The 19,386-nt window shown below is 44.2% G+C and overlaps 1 protein-coding gene across 1 annotated transcript; it reads left to right on the top strand.

Annotated features, from left to right (window-relative positions):
* Positions 1-14,972: 14,972 nt before the first annotated feature.
* Positions 14,973-15,923, top strand: LOC310862009 (dolichyl-diphosphooligosaccharide--protein glycosyltransferase subunit MAGT1-like; the record flags this gene model as incomplete). The annotated part of the gene is made up of 1 exon (XM_083769745.1): positions 14,973-15,923. One exon carries the CDS (start codon positions 14,973-14,975, stop codon positions 15,921-15,923), a length of 951 nt encoding a protein of 316 aa, XP_083625871.1.
* Between the last annotated feature and the right edge of the window lie 3,463 nt (positions 15,924-19,386).

The raw sequence follows: 19,386 nt of genomic DNA, 5'->3' as shown, positions 1-19,386 counted from the left end.
ACCTTTACACTACTAGTGAAAGACACACACACACACACAACCCCACACACACACACACACACACACACACACACACACAGTCGTTGATAACACGGCCAGATAGTTAGTCAGGCCCTGCTGCTTTTTCCTGGCCAAGCGTGGTCTTTACGTCACGCATGCACAGCCAGACGACTGTGTCATCTGTGTGTGTGTGTGTGTGTGTGTGTGTGTGTGTGTGTGTGTGTGTGTGGAGGCTCTGTTCCATTCTGGTCAAACAGAGTCAGCGTGCTGCTATTGTGCATGTTGGCTCACTGGAAACACTCTGCTACACCAAAGTGTCCTTGAGTGGGTTCCAAATGGCCCCGTGCGGGTGTGTAACTCTGAAAGTGTACAAAAGCAACGCATTGTGAGCTTGTTGAAAAATACGTGAATGGAAGAGTGGTCTGTGAGTTTTATGAATGTTGAACTAACCCAAAGTATCGACAAAGTATCGACAAGACATAGTCATAGCCTCTCGAATAGTTTATTTAGTTTTAGTCACATTTTATTTTTGTCACCTGGAATGTTTTACTTAAGTTCCCTGCACACTGCTGCATTTTTCAGATTGTTATTAGTGGTGTTTTTCCAGTTTTTCCCGAAAAATTTGTCCAGTCTGTGCGGACCTTTAGTCTAGTTTTAGTCAAAAAAACATCATAAGATTTTAGTCCACTAAATCTAGAGTTGATTTGGTCGACTAAAATGTATTTTGGCGGGCCTTGATGCCGTCGTACGACGTACACTTGCTGAAAATAGCCTATCACAACACATCGTGCTGTGAGCTTGTTTGGTTGGTCAGCCCCAGGCATGACCATATCTGAAATTCCATATGTTGATCCTTCCCCATCCATCCTTCCTCTTTGATGTCTCCCTTTTGACTGATACCTGTCCATTTTAAACTCTAGACGGGCCTGCCCCAAAGTTATTAGTGCAAAGTTATTAGTTCTCAACAGGCCCTGAAATGAATGTCGGGCCCTACCTGGGCCCTCATCAAACCCTGTACAGTCAAGACACTTATCCCACCCTTAGATCTCCATATATGGAGCTGACCCGTTCTGACATTCCATATGTTGATGTGACCTCATCAAACGCTGCACTCAAGACACGCTCCATATATGGCCAGTACAGAATCCATTCCATATGTTGATCTGGGGGGGGGGGGGGGGGGGGGGACTACCTGTCAAAATATGACCCCCCCAGTCAAAGAACACTTTGTTTGAAATACACTCATGCTTTCCAAGGTGTGATTTGGGGTCCTATGAATACAAAATATGAAAATAAATATCAACATCTTAAAACCAAAATGTTGAATTGTGAGTTTGAACTCACGTGACAGGTAACTACCTGTCAGTGGGGAGTGTTGGCTGGGAGGAGGAGTAGGACCAAGGCCCTATACGTCCTCTCTGGGGGGGGGGGGGGGGGGGTATTACCTGTCAGTGGGGAGTGTTGGCTGAAGAATGAATATCAACATCCCAATTCATCCTAATACTGGGGGGTCAAATTATGACAGGCAATGTCATCCTGCTGTCAAACAACACTTTGAAATAGACACTCATGGGGGGTAACTTACCCGTCAGTGGGGAGTGTTGGCTGGGACGCGTTGTGAGCTTGTAGATTGGCTATTTTCAGCATGCAACAAGTTAGTTTTAGTCATCATAGCTTAGATTTATATATAGTTTCCATTTAGTTTTTGTCAGTGGAAAAAGGCAGTCGACTTTTTTCGTCTTAGTTTTAGTTGACAATACTAATAATACAACACTGCCCGGTCTACACGTGTCCTCTACATGAATGCCATCCAGCGGTACAGAGGAAGTGGCGTAATGCCTCCTCCTCCTCCGATAATCTTCCCAGCAAGCCGTGCAAGGAACCGAACGCCAAGCACTACATTAGTACACTCACTCTCCCCGCGGTTGCAAATAAGACACTTTGTTTGTGGAACACTCGCCAAGTGGCAAAAAAAAAAACGGGAGAAGAAAAGGCAGCTGCCGCTATCTATGCCGTCTCAAGCGTCTAGTTAATTTTAGAAAGATAATCTCCAAGCTATATGCGGAGGGATTAAATAAAACACTGGCAGCGCGTTGGGGCTAGATGATAAGGCTGTCATCACCGTGGGAGATGTACATACCGACGACGCATCACAGGAACACAGAGAAGTGTGCGTATGCGGTTTGATGCTAATCAGCGACGCGGATCGGGTAAAAAAAAAACAAAAATAAAAGAAGAAAACGAAAAAAAACACACCCAGTTGTTGTTATGACATGTCTAGTTGCAGTACATCGCCTCAATCATGTTTTCCCCTTCTCCATTAACCCATTTAGGCCTGAAAAACCCATGTTTCTATGTCAGTGGTGCTCAACGAACCCCCAAAATTATCTGTATTTGGCCACAGACCCCCATCTGAAAATATGTTGTTCCAGGGACCCCCCCCAGAAGCAAAGATTTTAGTTAAAAATGTTCGCCCAGAAAGAATATATATTCCAAATTTGCACCACATTTTCACAATTTTTCAAAAATAAAAGTTAGCTTGTAGATCTGCTATTTAGCTATATCAATAGCTAAAGTATAATAATTGTCATGTTCTATTTCAGAACATACTGAACTTTTCTGTGTTTTTGTGCCCTCTGGTGGACACTACTTAACTTTGCAAACTAATTCATTCTAAAGCTAAACGTCATACCCTGCGGTCATTGTATAACTGCTGTGCTACACTATTCCTTCAATCTTTCTGTTCATGTCTAGGAAAGAATCGTCTGTGAGTAACTTGATTGCAACCATTTCTGACATGTTTGGTGATTTTGTAGCCATTTGGGTTATCTTGATTTCTTCATTGCAAGTTGTGTTTGGTGCTAAGCCTACGCTAGCATACAGGTTGCTAAGCTAATGCTAGTTTCAGTGTTTTCTCTGTGCATTGCAATGTGACAATATCACTGTTTGGCCAACTTTATTAGCTTTATTCAGCATTTGTGAGCCTTTCTGACTTTTTGTGAGTTCATATATGGTACAGCAATTCATGATTTTATGATACAGTTCATAACTATTCCTCATGCTGTAATTTCATAATTAGTTCATAATTCCAATTCATATTTCAGTAATGTGCAGTTATAAAAACGGGTTAAAAACTATTTACATTTATCTACAAGATACAGTATATGCAGTCATTTCATGTCACTTAAAAAATGAGTTAGCCTACTGTGAATTACACTTAATGCTTGGACATTGTATGTTTTTTATGCTGTTTATTATTTCATTGAATCTTTGTATAAATAGGCATTATTTAATTAGTGCTTCTTTCTGTATGTTTCAGTTTTACAATTTTGTCTTGATTGGTTTGGAGAAGAAGTAAAAGCCCCTTCAACTTTACTCTGCCTCTGACCGTCTCTTCAAGTCAAGTGTTAGCTGTCTGTTTATTTGTGTACCCTCCACACACATTGAGAACAGAACAATAATGCTTAAAACACCAAAACGTTTTGCCGCCCAGAATGGGTTAAACGTGAATGATGATAGCCATTATGGCGGCACATCTTTGGATATCATGGCTCATGGCTGTGTGTCTCCCGAGGCGGTGCTCAGCTTGCTATTTCAACATTCTATAGTATAGAATGAGACATGGAGAATGAGGAGGAGGAGGTGGAGGTTATGTGAATGCCTGCTCCGTCGATGTCATTTGCATAACGCCGGGTGTATAGAACTATAATCCTCATGAGTGGAGGGTTCACCACACACCTGAGGCCCTTCCCTTCTTCTTGCCTCTGCCAAAACCCACGCATCCATCCATGCAAATCCTCTTCTTATTACAAGACGCCTCGCTGAACGGAACACCGCTCACCTCGCCAGGGAGAACGAGAGAGAGAGAATATCACAGACACACGGGGAGAGTGAGAGTGAGTGAGAGAGAGAGAGAGAGAGAGAGAGAGAGAGAGGGGACAGTGCGAGCACAATGTCACATATAGAGAGAACAGAGATGTACTTCAATGGAAGGTACAACTGGGGCTGAGCTGAGCGCCATGGCTTCGCACTGTCTGCAACACTAAGCAGATCTGATTAGTTTTTTGGAACAATGTCTGGGATTGGAAACCAAAAAAACATCCCCGGTGCAGGTGAATAACAACAGTGGTGGAGCGCGTAACGTATAAAGTACATTTACTCAAGTACTGTTCTGTTCTTAATCCTTCACTGTCTGACGATGCTGCACCTTGTACTTTTCAGTGAGGTGTCTCAGTTGTTTCACTGTTTTGTACTTTACATACTTTGCCGTTGTTTTTCTGTGTTTTAGCTGTTGTTTTTTAGTGTGCTATACAAGACCGTAGCCCGTAGGGGTCCAGCCTGAATCGCTGCGTTCCGTGAATGATTCTCAATTGTCACTCACTGAAGTGACATTTCAGATCAGGCTGGAACCCAGGCTAACAAGACCGGGGCAGAGTGGATGTTATAAAGAAAATAATAAATATACTTTGGAAAGATCCCCATAAACTAAACTACGTACGTCCCCCTGGACAGCCAGAGCGCCTGATGGAAAGGAACTGGTCGAACGTGTTCCTTCCACGCGCTACGTCCGGCTGGGAAAACTCTCCCCTGTCAGGAGCAAAGAAGCAGCTTGGCAGAGGAAGTGTAGCGCCCAGGATTATACATTAGATAATTGACACTCGGTGAAAAAATGGTTTACAAAATCGTAGGACATTTTCTTTTTAGAAAAAAGATCCCCATAACTTCATATCGTCCTCCCCGACAGATCGACCGACCGATCACCTTACAGTGGAGACAACCTGCTCCCTGCTCTCTCAGGCTCTGTTATGAACATGATAGGGCAGCGTTTTACACATGGTGGAGGAGGAGGTGAGAGATATTAGCTTCATGCTGGATGGAAGCTCATGCTTAACACAATCAGCTCCGGGATTCCATTTTTGTTGTTGTATCGTTTTAATTTATACGATATATGATCTAAAAAGCGTTCATACTTTGAACGAGAGGCGGAGGAGGAGCAGAAATGAAGCGCTAGTATATCCATCAGATCAAAACCACAGAGAGCGCCCAGGATTAGGAGAGACGAGGCATTCTTTCTGCCACGCTAAGAGCTAAGTCAATGGGAAGCTATATGGCCGTAGAGAGTGAAGTACGGTGGCCGAGAGTCCGACTCAAGTAATTGACAATATCTAATGTCACAACATCCTACGGATGGAATGTGTTAAAGGGACACTTCACCCTTTTTGCAAAAAAATATATGTTAATGACGTTTAGAAGCTTTAGAACACTTTCCTGGAGATCTTTATGTGTGTAATATGTGGTTTTAGATATTTTAGATTGTAGCAGTGAGCCTGTTGTCTCTGATGTCATGGACACTGGGCTCACTTCCTTCCTGGACTACATGTTGTCTCAGTAAGACAGCTCTCCCCCTATCCACAAGGAGGAGCAGTGCACCAAATAATTATGGGAATTGTAGTCCAGGAAGGTAGTGAGACCAGTGTCCATGACATCAGAGACAACAGGCTCACTGCTACAATCTAAAATAACTAAAACCACATATTACACACATAAATACCCCCAGGAAAGTGATCTAAAGCTTCTAAACGTCATTAACATATATTTTTTTGCAAAAAGGGTGAAGTGTCCCTTTAAGAGGAGACTCCGTATTGGAGGGCCAGGCGGACGATAAGACAACCGCTGCATGGGGGATTGGGTGAATGACGTGGGGGTGGAGGTGTCAGAGGGAACAGGAGCAAGCTACAGTGTATAGCTACAGTGTCAAAAACCTCCCTTCATAATGTCTCTATGGTAATGTAATGTCTACACCCGGGACCAGGGGCGAAGACAGGCAGCCAACCTGTCTTCCCCTCTGGTCCTGGGTGTAGACACCTTCAAGGCTCTGTCCATGGGGGGTAAGACAGGTTGGCTTGGCGGCCTGTCTCCCCCCTTCACCCAGGCTCTGTCCACGGAGGTATATCCAATGGATTACAGCCTCATTATGTCGCGTGCGTGCATGCTGTGTCTCAGCGCTCTGTGTGGCTCAGGGAGCCATGCTATTCACACCAACGCATTTCACCCTGTCAGAGACACTGCATGCAACCGTAGAGAGAGAGAGAGAGAGAGAGAGAGAGACATAGAGAGAGAGAGAGAGAGAGAGAGAGAGAAAGAGAGAGAGAGAGAGAGAGAGAGAGGGAGAAAGAGAGAGGGAGGGAGGCACCTCGGATAGAAAAGCCTAAAGAAAAAGCAATGACAAATGGTTTGACAATGGTTTGATCTTTAACTCTTGAGAGCGTAAAATGAAACCAAATGGACCAGTAAGGGTCAACATCTGCATTGTTCGATTTACAAGTTACTTCCACAATTAGAGAATGTAGAATAATTGTTATTTTGATCAACGTTGTGCCTGTTATCTCTCCTAATATAATGGTACCAACATCATTCAATACAGCATGGAATTGTGCAGCTCAAATGCGGAATAAACCAGAAATGCACTCTGTCGAGGTGCCCACTGCCAACATGCGCCTTGCACACAAGTAGGGCATACATGACAGTAAAGTATCAATACTGCAAAGTAGTTAAAAACTCTAGCCTAAATGCACTTAAAGTGCAAAGGCATCAGCATCAACATAGAAAGTACTCACTATGCAGAATATATTGACATTTGAAACTTGCAAGCTCAGAATGCAAGCTTGTAGATCGGCTATTTTCAAATAGTTGAAAAGTATATACAGTACTGTAGGGATGAGGTGGTTAATGTACATGTTTTGGAAAAATCACACCCGTGTGAAGTAGGGGTGTCCAACCGATAACCGTTAGCCGTTTATTAATTGGTTACCGACAACAGGACGGCTAATGGTTTACCGAAAATATATATTTTATTTTGAAGCGCCGAGAGGCCAAGCCCCTCTTTCCACCTGCACTGTCAGTGCAACCACACATGTGCCGTGACTTACTTCCCCCAAAACAAAAACACCAAAACAACTGCATGTAGTGGACTGTGGAAGCAGGAGGAAAAAAAGAAAAAAAGACGAAAAATGAAACGGCGCGCAAAAACAAGTACCGTTTGGCAGCATTTTACACAAAAGAATGTTGATGAGGTAACTTGTAATCTGTGTAATTTCACGATGAAATATACCTCCAGTACTTCAGCAATGAAGTATCACCTGGATAACCTCCACCCAACACCATCGGCCTCGGGTGCAGCAGCACAAGCAACGCTGCCTGGCATGCTAGCGTTCGCGGGCAGGAGATGTGACCCAACCAGAACAGAGGCGATCACACAGAAAATATGCGCTATGGTTGAATGGGACACCATGCCAATTAGTATTGTCGATGGTAGGGGGTTTCGGGCGTTGATGGGCTACGTCGAGCCCAACTGCACATTCCATCAAGGCAGACCGTCACCCGCCGCATCGAGGCGCGATTTAAGTTGGGAAAAGAAACGCTCAAATCACAACTGGATCATACCGAATCTGTGGCTATAACGACGGACTGCTGGACTGCACTGACCACCGAGAGCTATGTGACAGTAACAGTGCACTATATTGATGAGGAATGGAACGTTAAATCAGCCATCTTATTGACACAGAGCATGCCTAACAGACACACGGCAGACAACTTGGCAGCCAAGTTGAACGATTCGGTGGAGTTATGGGGATTGGCCGGGAAGGTGTGTGCCTGCGTGCATGACAATGCTAGTAACATCGTCTCTGCCAATTCCCCCTCCAGGTGACATGGGACTCAGTTCCCTGCTACGCACACACACTGCAACTAGCAATCAACGATGGATTTGCCCTGTGTCATAGTGTGGAGCCGATTTAACAAGGTTGAAATCCTATTGTCGATTCAAAAATATGTTGGCCAAATATAGGCGTCAAAAATGTTGAATCAATAGGTGGGCCTCACAGGGGGCACCAATAATGTAACGTGTTATATATTATATTTAATCCTGTAGACTTTATATCAGTGTAATTCATAATTATGAATTAATTATTCAAAAATATGAATTATAAGTTTAAAAATTAAGAGTCAAAATCAATCTGAATTTAAGAAGGGGCACCAGTGAAATGAGCTTAGGAATAAGCACCAGATTGATTTGTACTTAAACCACTAATAAAATAATTAAAAGATTATAAAATAATCAATTATTATTTTATCTTAATAAATCTATGGAATCTGAAGGTAAGAGGTCTTTTCCATTACATAGCCTTTCTTACTTGGCATGTGTCAAAAACCAGTTCAACTTCTTGAGCAAATAGACTTGTTTAAAAATGAATCAATTTATTTCCACACCTAAGCTTATAGACAAACTCAGTAGAACAATAATCAAATGAATTCTTAAACAAGGGTTAATACAGAATTAAAGCATGATTATACTTTTATTCAGCCAGAAAGTCTGAGAAATCAGGGATGAAGTGCTTGTTGTATTTTGGCGGTCTGTATATTACAGCGTACAGTACAGGAGGAGAGCGACCCAGCTCAAACATGTTCAGCTCGAAACTGGAGAATGAGAGCGGTGACAGCTGTTTACAGTCAAAGTTTTGTTTGAAAACTGTCGCAATTCCACCTCCCTTGCCAGTCGTTCGTGGAGCGCTGAAATACGCACAGCCAGGCGGCAAAAGTTCAGAAAAAGTGGTTGAATCACCGGCTCTCTCCCAAGTCTCGGTGATTGACAGAAAGTCAAGCTGACGTGTGACGAAGAAATCATTCAGGATAAACGTTTTGTTTGTTAGCGACCTAGCATTCACCAGGGTGATCCTTGCTGGAGGCGGGGCAGCGCTTCGTTCAGTCCCGGCCGCGGGAGCCCGGGCGAGAGGTCGAAGGCAGCAGTGGTTCACTCCTCGTCTGCGGAGGTGGGGAGAGCAGCGACGGTTCGGGAAATCCTTAGTCAGTGTCAGTGACAGGCACCAGGTGCCGATAGGCTCGAGAGAGCGACGGGAGACAGAGTAGAGACAGGTCGATCCATTTCCAACCAGGGTAGATGCAGAGAAATGCACCAGGGCGGCTTTCAGCCTCACCAGTTGGCCACTGCGTTTACCACGGGAGCGGGTCTTGTGCCGTCTCCGACAGGGGATAGGAGCGCACAAGTGAGCAGGTATACCCGCGAGCAGCGGTGGCAGAGGAAACGTTTTCTGTCTCGGAAACTGAGTCAAATTTTCGCTAGCAAGGCGAATATCCAGCAGGGCTTGGCGATCATAAGCCAGTAGAGAGTTGACATTTTCTGTGACAACTGTTAGAACAAGCACAAACACAACCAGAACAGACAGCGGGAGACGGACGACCACAAACACAGGCGCCATCACTTCCGCGTCAGCTGTCAGCTGTCAGTGTTTGTGTGAATATGATAGATAATGTTCTTTGCCATGAACTTAGAAACTTGATGTAAAGCATCACTTTCCTGAGAGTTGGTTTGTTGAGAGCTTTGAGAGAGAGGCAGACTGGGGTCGTCTGTCTTCTGAGGGAGAGAGGTTGCATGGCAGGCACAAGCGGCAGGGGTTGGATTGCTGGTCTGGCTAACCCCTGAGCTTCTCGTTGTAGTGCCTTGGGTTGCCTGGGATCGCCTGGGACGCTCAGGTCAGAGCGTGGGTCTGTGTAGCGATGTGGCCAAGAACCTCTTATCAGACATCCTTCTGGTTCCTCTCCTCTCCCTCCATCCGTTATCCTGGGGTATCCTCCTTCGTCCTTGCCGTCCCGGACTCTCTCGGACTCTCCTCTATCCTAGTTGGTCTTCTTTCTGCCTCCTCAATATATAGTTATCTTTGTTGTGCAATGCATGGCTCAGTTACCATGTATGTCACTCTCTTTGCAAGATGGAGACATTGAGATGTCTTGTGACATTCCCAGACGTTGTCAACATGTTGCTGCTGTGAGGCAAGTTTCTTTGAAGTTCATTTTGGGAAAGGTGTATACGCATGCACTTATCATGGCTTTAGATTTCACATAACACACAATCTGCAATAATTACATTTATTGTATAGTGAATGTCATATTTCCAATTGATGGTCAAGGAATTGTGAATGAATGTTTTTATGACTGAGTGGAACATTCAACCATTATGACATATCCAAAGTCAGGGTGTGATCTGTGGCGATGACACTTAATCCAGCTGAAATGGAATCAAGTCTTTATGGTACAAGGTATCCCATGGGACTGAGTCTGTAGGGAAACGAGTCAATAGAATGTATATTTCCTTGTACATGAAGTACATGAATGTACATGCACATGAAGGCCAGTGGTGCCTGGACTTGGACAGTTCCAGTAAGAGTGTGTACATTTGTGCACACAATTATGCCACATGGGCAGGATTTGAGACCATTCTTGAGGGTCAATAGGTCAGAAGACTCTTCTGCAGGCTATAACTGTCCGGCTCCTCCACTTACATGCACTGCATGTGCATGTGACGTCAGTATGGGAGAGAGAGATCACTTCAGCATGTTCATTAGATAAATGCTGTATGTGCTATAGCTGGATGCGATAGCTTAATTGTGCCTTTATACCCCTCGTCTACTACACCTGTATAACGAGTTATCGGTGCAGCAGGGCGACTTGTTAAGCACTTCAACCACAGCACCCAAAGGTCACCAAAGGCCACAAAGGTACTGGAGGAAAAACAACACTCGATGAATAAACCTAAACACTCGCTCATCCAGTCGTGCAAAACCAGATGGAACTCGGTGTATGATATGTTCGAGAGACTTCATGAGCAGCAGTGGTGTGTCACAGCTGTTCTATCTGACCGAACAGTAACAAAGCTGCAGGATGCCAGAACCATTGAGCTAAAAGATGAACACTGGCAAATGATTGAAGATGTCCTACCTGTGTTGTCCTACCTTATGTCAACAGAATCAGAGGTGTCGATTTCAAACATTTACCCCATCACCTTCAGCCTCCTGAACAAACACCTAGCGAACTCCACAAAAGACACCCCAAAAGTGGCAGAGTTCAAGGCCAAGGTAAAAAGAAATCCCTGCGGGATCGCATGTCGGTTGACACGGCTGACTTGGTCTCAAAACCAGCCCTGATCGCCACCACCTTAGTCCTTAGACCCTCGCCATAAACACCTGCCTTCCTTCACACCAAGGCAGAGAGACGCTGCGACAGCCAAGTTGAAAGAAATCTGTGCTAATGTAGAATTGGAGAATGCGATGATGAAGGTGAATATTATTGACATTTATTGTATAGGCTGTATACATTTTACTTTTTGTGTTATCCCTTTAGCACCACCACCATTGTATAATTTGTAGTTCGTACAGCTACACAGGCACTATTTGCAAACTGTTCAAATTTAATAAAGTATTCAATCAATTAAAGGTGTCGCAGAGATTGGCCCTGCAACTGATGAAGAGGACGAGGATCGCGAGGACGAGCCGATGGCTGCTGCTGCTGAAGTGGAGAAGGAAAGTGCCATGCGTCAGCTCCTGGGAGAGGACAGCAACAGAAGTTGACAACTACATGAGAGACTGTCCCCCCAAATTGGAACGTAACCCAGGCCCGCTTTCCGAGACTGGCCATATTAGCGAGGCGTTAACTCCCTGGAACCTCGGAGCCATCCGAGAAGGTGTTCTCTGAAGCGGGTCTTGTGTGCACAAGGTTAACCCCTGAGCATGTGGATATGTTGATTTTTTTAAATAAAAACTGTTAAACAATTGGGACACTGTGATGCTGCTGATAAGGTAGGCCTGGTCTTTATTTTATTTTGTTAATGTCTCAAAGCCTAAATGCCGCTATAGGCACAGAGCAGGCCTGACCTGTTTATTTTATTATCCACTCAAGTATTCCAATTTCCTCTCACAGTCACACTGATTAATATATTTTTTTGTTTGACAATGTTTTGCTGTTAATTACTATATACCCTTCAACCGTTGTAACTTGTTCAATCATTTTCTATTAGTTTTATTTATTTTAGCATGTCATATTTACATGGGACTGGGAGTTGATGTTCTGTAATTAGCCTCAAGTGGCTGTGGACCTGTGGCCTTGCGCTGATCAATGTGCAATGCATGTGTTTCTACTTTTGTTGAAAAGCACAGAACTTGCCGATTTCATTTATTGTTTTGTGTAGGCCAATGCTTATTTAGTAGGCATATTGTATATTAGCCTATAGTCTATTCCTAATCCTTCCTGACCGGTCCGCGATACATGTGTGCGTATAGTAGACTGTAGCCTACGCACTAGTGCACTGATTGACAGCAGGCCGCGTGACCCGCGTCGGCAAGATGATTGTATTTAATCCTCCCGTTTCACTGCTAAAATAAAACATTTCTTATGGAAAACAGTGTGTAATTCTTCTTCTTCCTCATTGTAATATTGTTATGTTTAATGGTTAATAGTGCGCATCGTATTATGGAAAAAAACGGTGTATTTGTCTATTTTTAATGGGTAAAATAGCGTATTTTTTTTCTTAACGGATAACTGTTAATTAGCCGGCAAGTCCTGGCGGTAACCGGTTAATACAATCTTTCCATTTGGTCATCCCTAGTGTGAAGTGAGTCGTGTAACTCCACGTGGGGGTCCCTGGAACTTCCAGACCCACAGGAACGCACCCAAGGGGGCCGGGTCGGTTCCGGCGAGCCACCCCGCATCCAAAACGCTTGCCGGTGAAAATATGCTATTTCCGTGCGAGGACACATGCGAGGACACACAGCCAGGGACAATATAGCTGTCCATAGGAGTGGTTGCACCACTCAATAATAATCTACAAAGTAGCTAGAAACTAAAGTTTTGAAACAATTCTAGTAAACGTACAATCGTACAGTCTCTGAGATGTAGTAGAGTAGAAGTAATAGAAGTGCAGACAATGGGAAACACTACAGTAAATGCACAGCACTTACTTTACTTGTTGTACACCACAGACTCCTTGCTAGTGAGGAATCCATTAAAAGCAACTTGAGAACACTCTTAATCCATTCTGGGCGGGAACCCCTTTTGGTGTTTCAGGCATTATGTTATACTGTACTTTAGCTATTGAAAAAAAAGCAGATCTACAAGCTCATAGCACGGCACAGAGTGCCGCACTACGAGCTTGTAGATCTGCTGTTTTTGAAAAATCATGAAAATGTGGTGGCACAAATCTTTGAATATTATATTCTTTCAGAGTGAACGTATTTAACTCAAATCTTTGCTTCTGGGGGGTCCCTGGAACAACCTATGTTCATATGGGGGTTGGAGGCCAAATATGATTCTAGGGGTCCTTGACATGAAATGGTATGAGAACCACTGATATATAATCAGGTTTTTCAGACATTTTTTAAAATGTTGACGTCAGGCCTAAACGGGTTAAACACTTTTACAATCTCTCCGGTCCAGTAACTAACAAGATTCACCGTTTTAGAGTCATCCATAAAAGAACCAGCCATCAGAATCAGACAGCCTTTTTTTCCCCAAATGTTAAGTAAAGACTCCAGGATAAAATCACTTGGAAGCAAGAGAGGGCCTGTGGTGACGGTGGTGTTAATGGCATCCTAAATTATAGCAGACAAGTCAGAGATATTGCAAAGTGCGGTCGCCCCAAACACAAGTCGTGGATAGATTGCAGCTGTCATGCACCAAGGAACCCACTAGGTAGAAGAGCATTTCTGCAGCGTACAGTTGAACTTTTCCCATTCGCGGTGGTGCCCCGTGAGGTCAGAAAAAGAGAAAGCTATTTGGGCAGTGCACTCTGTAGAGCCCCTCGAAAACTTTGGAAACTTAAGACAGTGGTTCTGGAATGGATATAAATGTAATGTAAAAATAAAATAAAACTGGGGACACGTCCCGTCCCCCCACACACACCCTGGCAAGCACTTGTAATTGTAGTTGAGGCTTTATATTTGGTTTGACTTGAATATTGGCTATTTTCAATATATAATTGGGTCTTACGACCAAAAGACGAACATTATAATGGTATAATTATTTTTATAATGAAAAAAGTTGTCACATTGATGACCAGAGTTGGGGTCCGTTACTCAAAAAAGTAATAGACACATTACTTTTGAAAAAGTGGTCTAGAACCTTGAAATGCCAAGACTTATACAGTTAATATTATTGTCTCATAGTTATTCATGCTCACATTCTCTCCCAGACATGTGTTATCATATAACTGTCATCCTTGGGCTGCCTGCTGCAGTAGTTATCTATCCACGTACGTGCATGTCAAACCAACAGTGTGACTATAACTCTGTATACGCTGCCAGGATACCTCGTCGTGACCGTCTCTGTCCCCTCAGCCTCAGTCCACATGGGACTCTCACGAATGTTGCCCGCATTTCTTGCGAGGGGCATGGCGGCTCAATTAGTTTTTAAACCATCATAGATGATAAATCCACTGAGAGACGGACCTTTGCTCTCCGCAGTCACGGAAGTATCAGACATGACCCAACTATTCTCCTTTACTCTACCCTCTCAACAGTGTTAGTTTTGTCTATATAAGATCTACAAGCTCACAGTCTACGAGCTGCAGAAACTGCGCAAAAAGCATGGCATACGGATGTGTATATTACAGGAAACTCCCGTTAAACTTTCCAACAAACTCCGCTAAACTCCCGAATTGTACCATCACACCTGTATATTATACCGTATATTACTGTAAATACCTGCTAAACTTGAGGTTTACTGGTAAATCGAGTGCCCAGAATTGCCCGTTAACTCCTTTTTCACGCAGTGAGATTGGCTGTATATCTGCCATTTTCAGCATGCAAACAAGAGTAGAATGCGCCATTGCGACGCCATCAAGGCCCGCCAGAATGCATTGTTGTCGGCAGAATCAACTGTACATAAAGCATGTATACATAAGACTAGACTGGACTATAAAACTACAACCTTTCAATAAGCAACACGCACATCCCTAGTAATCCATTTGTCCTAATTGGGAAGCTCAGCAGGCCTCGGCTTCTCCGATTGGCCAGGCACAGCATGACGTTTGTGTCGCTGTAGCATTATAAGTAGCAGCGTGGGCAAATAGTTCCCCATCTCCAGATCAAGATTAACGTTAGTCTATGGTTGTGCCAGTGTCTCCCAAGATGTTTCGGAAACTCGTAATCGTCTTACTCCTGCTCCTTGCCTGGAACGGCGCTCCCTCCGCCGCCCAGAAGAAAGGACCTCCGTCGCTGTCGGAGAAGGTGTCTCAGCTGGCCGAGTGGGCCTCCAGGAAGCCCATCATCAGGATGAACGGTGACATGTTCCACCGCTTCGTGGAGACGCCGCCTAGGAACTACTCCGTGGTGGTCATGTTCACGGCGAACCGCCAGCCGGGCGACTGCTCCATGTGCCGGGAGGCCGCAGAGGAGTTCCGCGTGCTGGCCAACACCTGGCGACACTCCACCGCCTTCACGACCAACGCGAACAAAGTCTTCTTCGCGACTGTGGACCTCGCTGAAGCGTCGGACGTCTTCAAGGCGCTACATCTGGAGACCGTCCCGGCGCTCCTCCACTTCCCACCCCCCGACAAAGGGAAGACACCGTCCGAGTACGACCTGGACAACAGAGGCCACTTCGCTCCGCATCTGGCCGCATGGGTGACAGACGAGACAGGCGTGCACGTCCACGTGACCCCTCCCCCGGACCTCACCAAGCCCTTCATCCTGGGCCTGCTGCTGGCGCTGGCCGGCGCGCTCGCCTACCTCAAGCGCCTCGACAGGAACGTGTGGGCCTTCTCGGCGCTCTTCTGCGTCCTGCTGATGACGTCAGGCCAGGTGTGGAACCATGTGCGCGGGCCGCCGTTCGCCTACAGGCACCCCGAGAACCGGCAGCAGTTGACCTTCGTCCACCCCAGCTCCCAGGCCCAGTTCGGGGCCGAGGCCTACGTGGTGGCGGCGTTCAACGCGGCCGCCACCGTGGGCATCGTGCTGCTGTGCGAGGCTCCGAGTGGCAGCTGTCGCTGGGGGGGGATTAAGGGGAGGTGTCTGGCGGGAAACGTCCTCGTGATGATGTCCTTCGCTTGTCTGGAGCACGTCTTCAGAGCAAAGCATTGAATGCCCGCCACGATTAACTTAAGAATTGTTATTATATTGCCAAGGTTTTTCCCACGTTTGACCCTTATTTTGAAGGGCCAAAACGCAGTGACCGGATGTTATGTTGACATAATAGTGTGTGTATGTGTGTGTGTGTTGTCTCGACCAGATGTTGATCTCTCAACATCCGATTTGGTTTCGTTTTGTTTACAAACGAAACCTTGCAAGATGTCCCCGCGAGAGTTGGGAGCTCCGGAGTACTGCTTCAGTATATCTCCGACCAAAATAGTAACTTTATAAATCTAATTTAAAAGAAAAAAATAAAACTGCATGAGTTTTCCTGGTGTGACTGTCAGAATCAGCTTTTGTTGCGTTGGTTTATGTGCTAAAAGAGTGACTTTGAGAGCTGTTTCCCCGTTACAATGGAAGTCAATGAGCGACTATTTGTATTTCTTAAATTGCTAATAAACACCTCAACGGAGCAAAATAACTCATGGAATGGACTAGTTTGCCAATAGAAAATAACTCAAACCTCTAAAAAAGTGGGTTTACCCTTTAAACAAACAAAGTTTTGTTAAAGAGAGATTTCACACTTGCAATTCCTACAGTATACTCACTGTATAGTGCAGAGCAACTGACACGATGGAAAGAATCAAGCGGAGCAAAATGGGAACGCTAATACACAGTGGCAGAGTGGAAGTGAGCTCTGTGACTGATCCTAAATTAATGGAATGGACTTTTCTACAGAACTTATAGCTTGTGTGTAGCCTTGCCATTTGAGAGAGGCCAGAGCGACTTTCTGACTGCACCTACAAAATGAGCTGGGGACCCTTTTTAATTACCTGCCAACTAGCCAGACTTCAGAGGCACCATACTTTAGTCGCCCAGATATCTCTGGAATAGGCTGTAATTACCCACAGCAAATGCCTCGTACCGGAGCCCCTACGTCCTCCATGTTCATTGATGATCGATGATGATGACGTCGTCGATGATATTTGTAAAAAGCTATCTTATTTCCATGTGAGTCTGTCTCATAGAACAGTGGTTTCCAAACCGGGTCCGGGGACCCCCCCAGGGGTCCTTGAGGGAGTTCCAGGGGGTCCCCCCAGCTAAATGATATAGTTTGGACCCTTATGGGTCTGTAACTCAAGAGTGTACAAATGGAGAGCCTTTATATACTCTCAAGAGTTAAATTAACATTGATTTTATAATATAAATTGGGGTCCCAGAGATAGAAATGCTATTAAATGGGCGTCCGTAGACTAATATGCATGTCAAACTGGGGGGTCATCGGAATTAAACGGGTTGAGAATCACTGCTAGAACCGTAATACAAATCTTCTCTTCCCTGGCATATCTTTTCAATTAGTGTCAATTTGGGGGTCCTTGACATGACAAAGTTTGGGAACCACTGTTACAGAAGAGCAGTGAGACGATCTCCACCCAGTTATATACTGTATCAATAAATGCTACTGCAAACTATATACACATTGGTAGGTTTGGACACCAAAAAAACTATTTGGAAAATCTTTTTTTCCGTCTCTTCTGGGGTCCCTGTGGCACAAAACATATATATATATATATATATATATATATATATATATAGGGCCTATACACACACACGCTTTCGCTAAGTCCCTCCCCAACACGTGCTTGTTCAATAGGTACGTTAGCAGCGAGGAGACAGGGCAAGCTGTCCTTCTCCCCCATAGAGATACATGTTAAATGACGGGATTTCTCCGTATAAATAATTGATCATTTCGGAATACAAGAGCTTCCAAATGTCTTCTAAATCTAGCCTACAAGGCCTGCAGTATATGCATGCCTTGTAGACTAGATTTAGACTGCAGGCTATGCACTGGACACATTTGCATGACATTATTATTTAAATAATCTACAGTAAATACGAGGAAATGACAGAGGGAGAAAGAGAAATCAACTTTTAACGACTGTGCATGTAACTTTCCCAACGTTAAGCTGTGTATGTGTTCATAAATCACACCCGTGTGAAATGAGAGGCGCTCTTATCATCTTACATTACAACATGATGTAATGATGATGATGATGTAAAACAAACATACGTTACATTCTCTTTATTGTTAATGGGATGTAATGTTTGTGTTGGGGACAAAACAAACATTAAACCCTCTTCATTGTCAATGGCGTTTTTAAAACAAATATTAAACCTGTATATAGGAGGGGCCAGGGCCCCTCAACAACACAGCATTATTACTTTTCAACAGGTCTGATATAGAATCGACCCCAGTAATTTCACGGTGTGTGTCGGTGTGTGTATACCGGCTTGGCGACAGACAGTTGACATGAACAATAAACCACCGGCGTTATTCATTCAAGCTCTGAAATTACAGCAGTGTTGGTGGACAGAGTCTTCCTAAATCAGATGGATGATGCTTTCTCCTCTGCCCTCCCCCCCGGGCCAAGAAGGCTGCGGTGGGGCTGTGGTAATGCAGGTGGGGGGGTCCAGAGACAGATGGGACCTTGTCGGCTCTGACCTTGCTGGGCTAATATTTCTCCCGGGGCTTCTTATAGCCTGCCTGGTCATTCACAAAAGATGCCGGGACCATTAACATGGAATGCTTCAAAGACAGACCGTTTTACCAAACAGGACAAACATACAGACATACGCCACCGTCAAAGGCAAACAAGGTGTGTGTGTGTGTGTGTGTGTGTGTGTGTGTGTGTGTGTGTGTGTGTGTGTGTGTGTGTGTGTGTGTGTGTGTGTGTGTGTGTGTGTGTGCGTGCGTGCGTGTGCGTGTTAGGCATATCAATCATGGCCATATGCAGATAGTAAAATGTGACATCCCATGTTTAACTCTAAATCAGCTCACAGTTAAATCATATTTTATGTTGGTATTCAAGCGTTTAGATTCAGTCCCGAGTCCTGCTGATGTCAGGTGGAAAACTTGTATGTCCAAAACCATCACTTTTCAGCAGAGGTGGAAAGTAACTAAGTACATTCACTTAAGTACTGTACAATTTTGAGGTATTATTACTTTACTTGAGTAGTTTTACTTCTACTCCACTACATCTCAGATCCAAATACTGTGCTTGTAATCCACTACATTTATTTGAAAACTTGAGTTACTAGTTATTTACTTTGTACATTTTGATTAGGCCATTACAAAACATACAGTACATTAACCACTTCAGCCTTATATTCATTTCAACCATTTGAAAATAGCAGATATACAAGCTCACAATGTGACACATTGTTAGCTTTAGCAATGTAAACATATATGTTTTCTCATGCCAATAAAGCCAATTGAATTGAATTGAGAGCATGTAGATCTGCTATTTTCAAATTATATTTTTTACACATTTGAAAACGTTCTGCATAATAAGTACTTTTGGTACTTTACGTATACATTTTGATGCGTTTTGCACTTTTACACACGCCTATATTTTGAATTCCGGACTTTTACTTGTAAGTAAAACATTTGACTTAGTTTTTTGACTAACTACTT

Source organism: Protomyctophum parallelum, assembly GCF_964188405.1.
Source record: "Protomyctophum parallelum genome assembly, chromosome: 7".
Lineage (NCBI taxonomy): Eukaryota > Metazoa > Chordata > Actinopteri > Myctophiformes > Myctophidae > Protomyctophum > Protomyctophum parallelum.
Note: the sequence above shows the minus strand (reverse complement) of the source record. Positions and strands in the feature narration are given on the sequence as shown.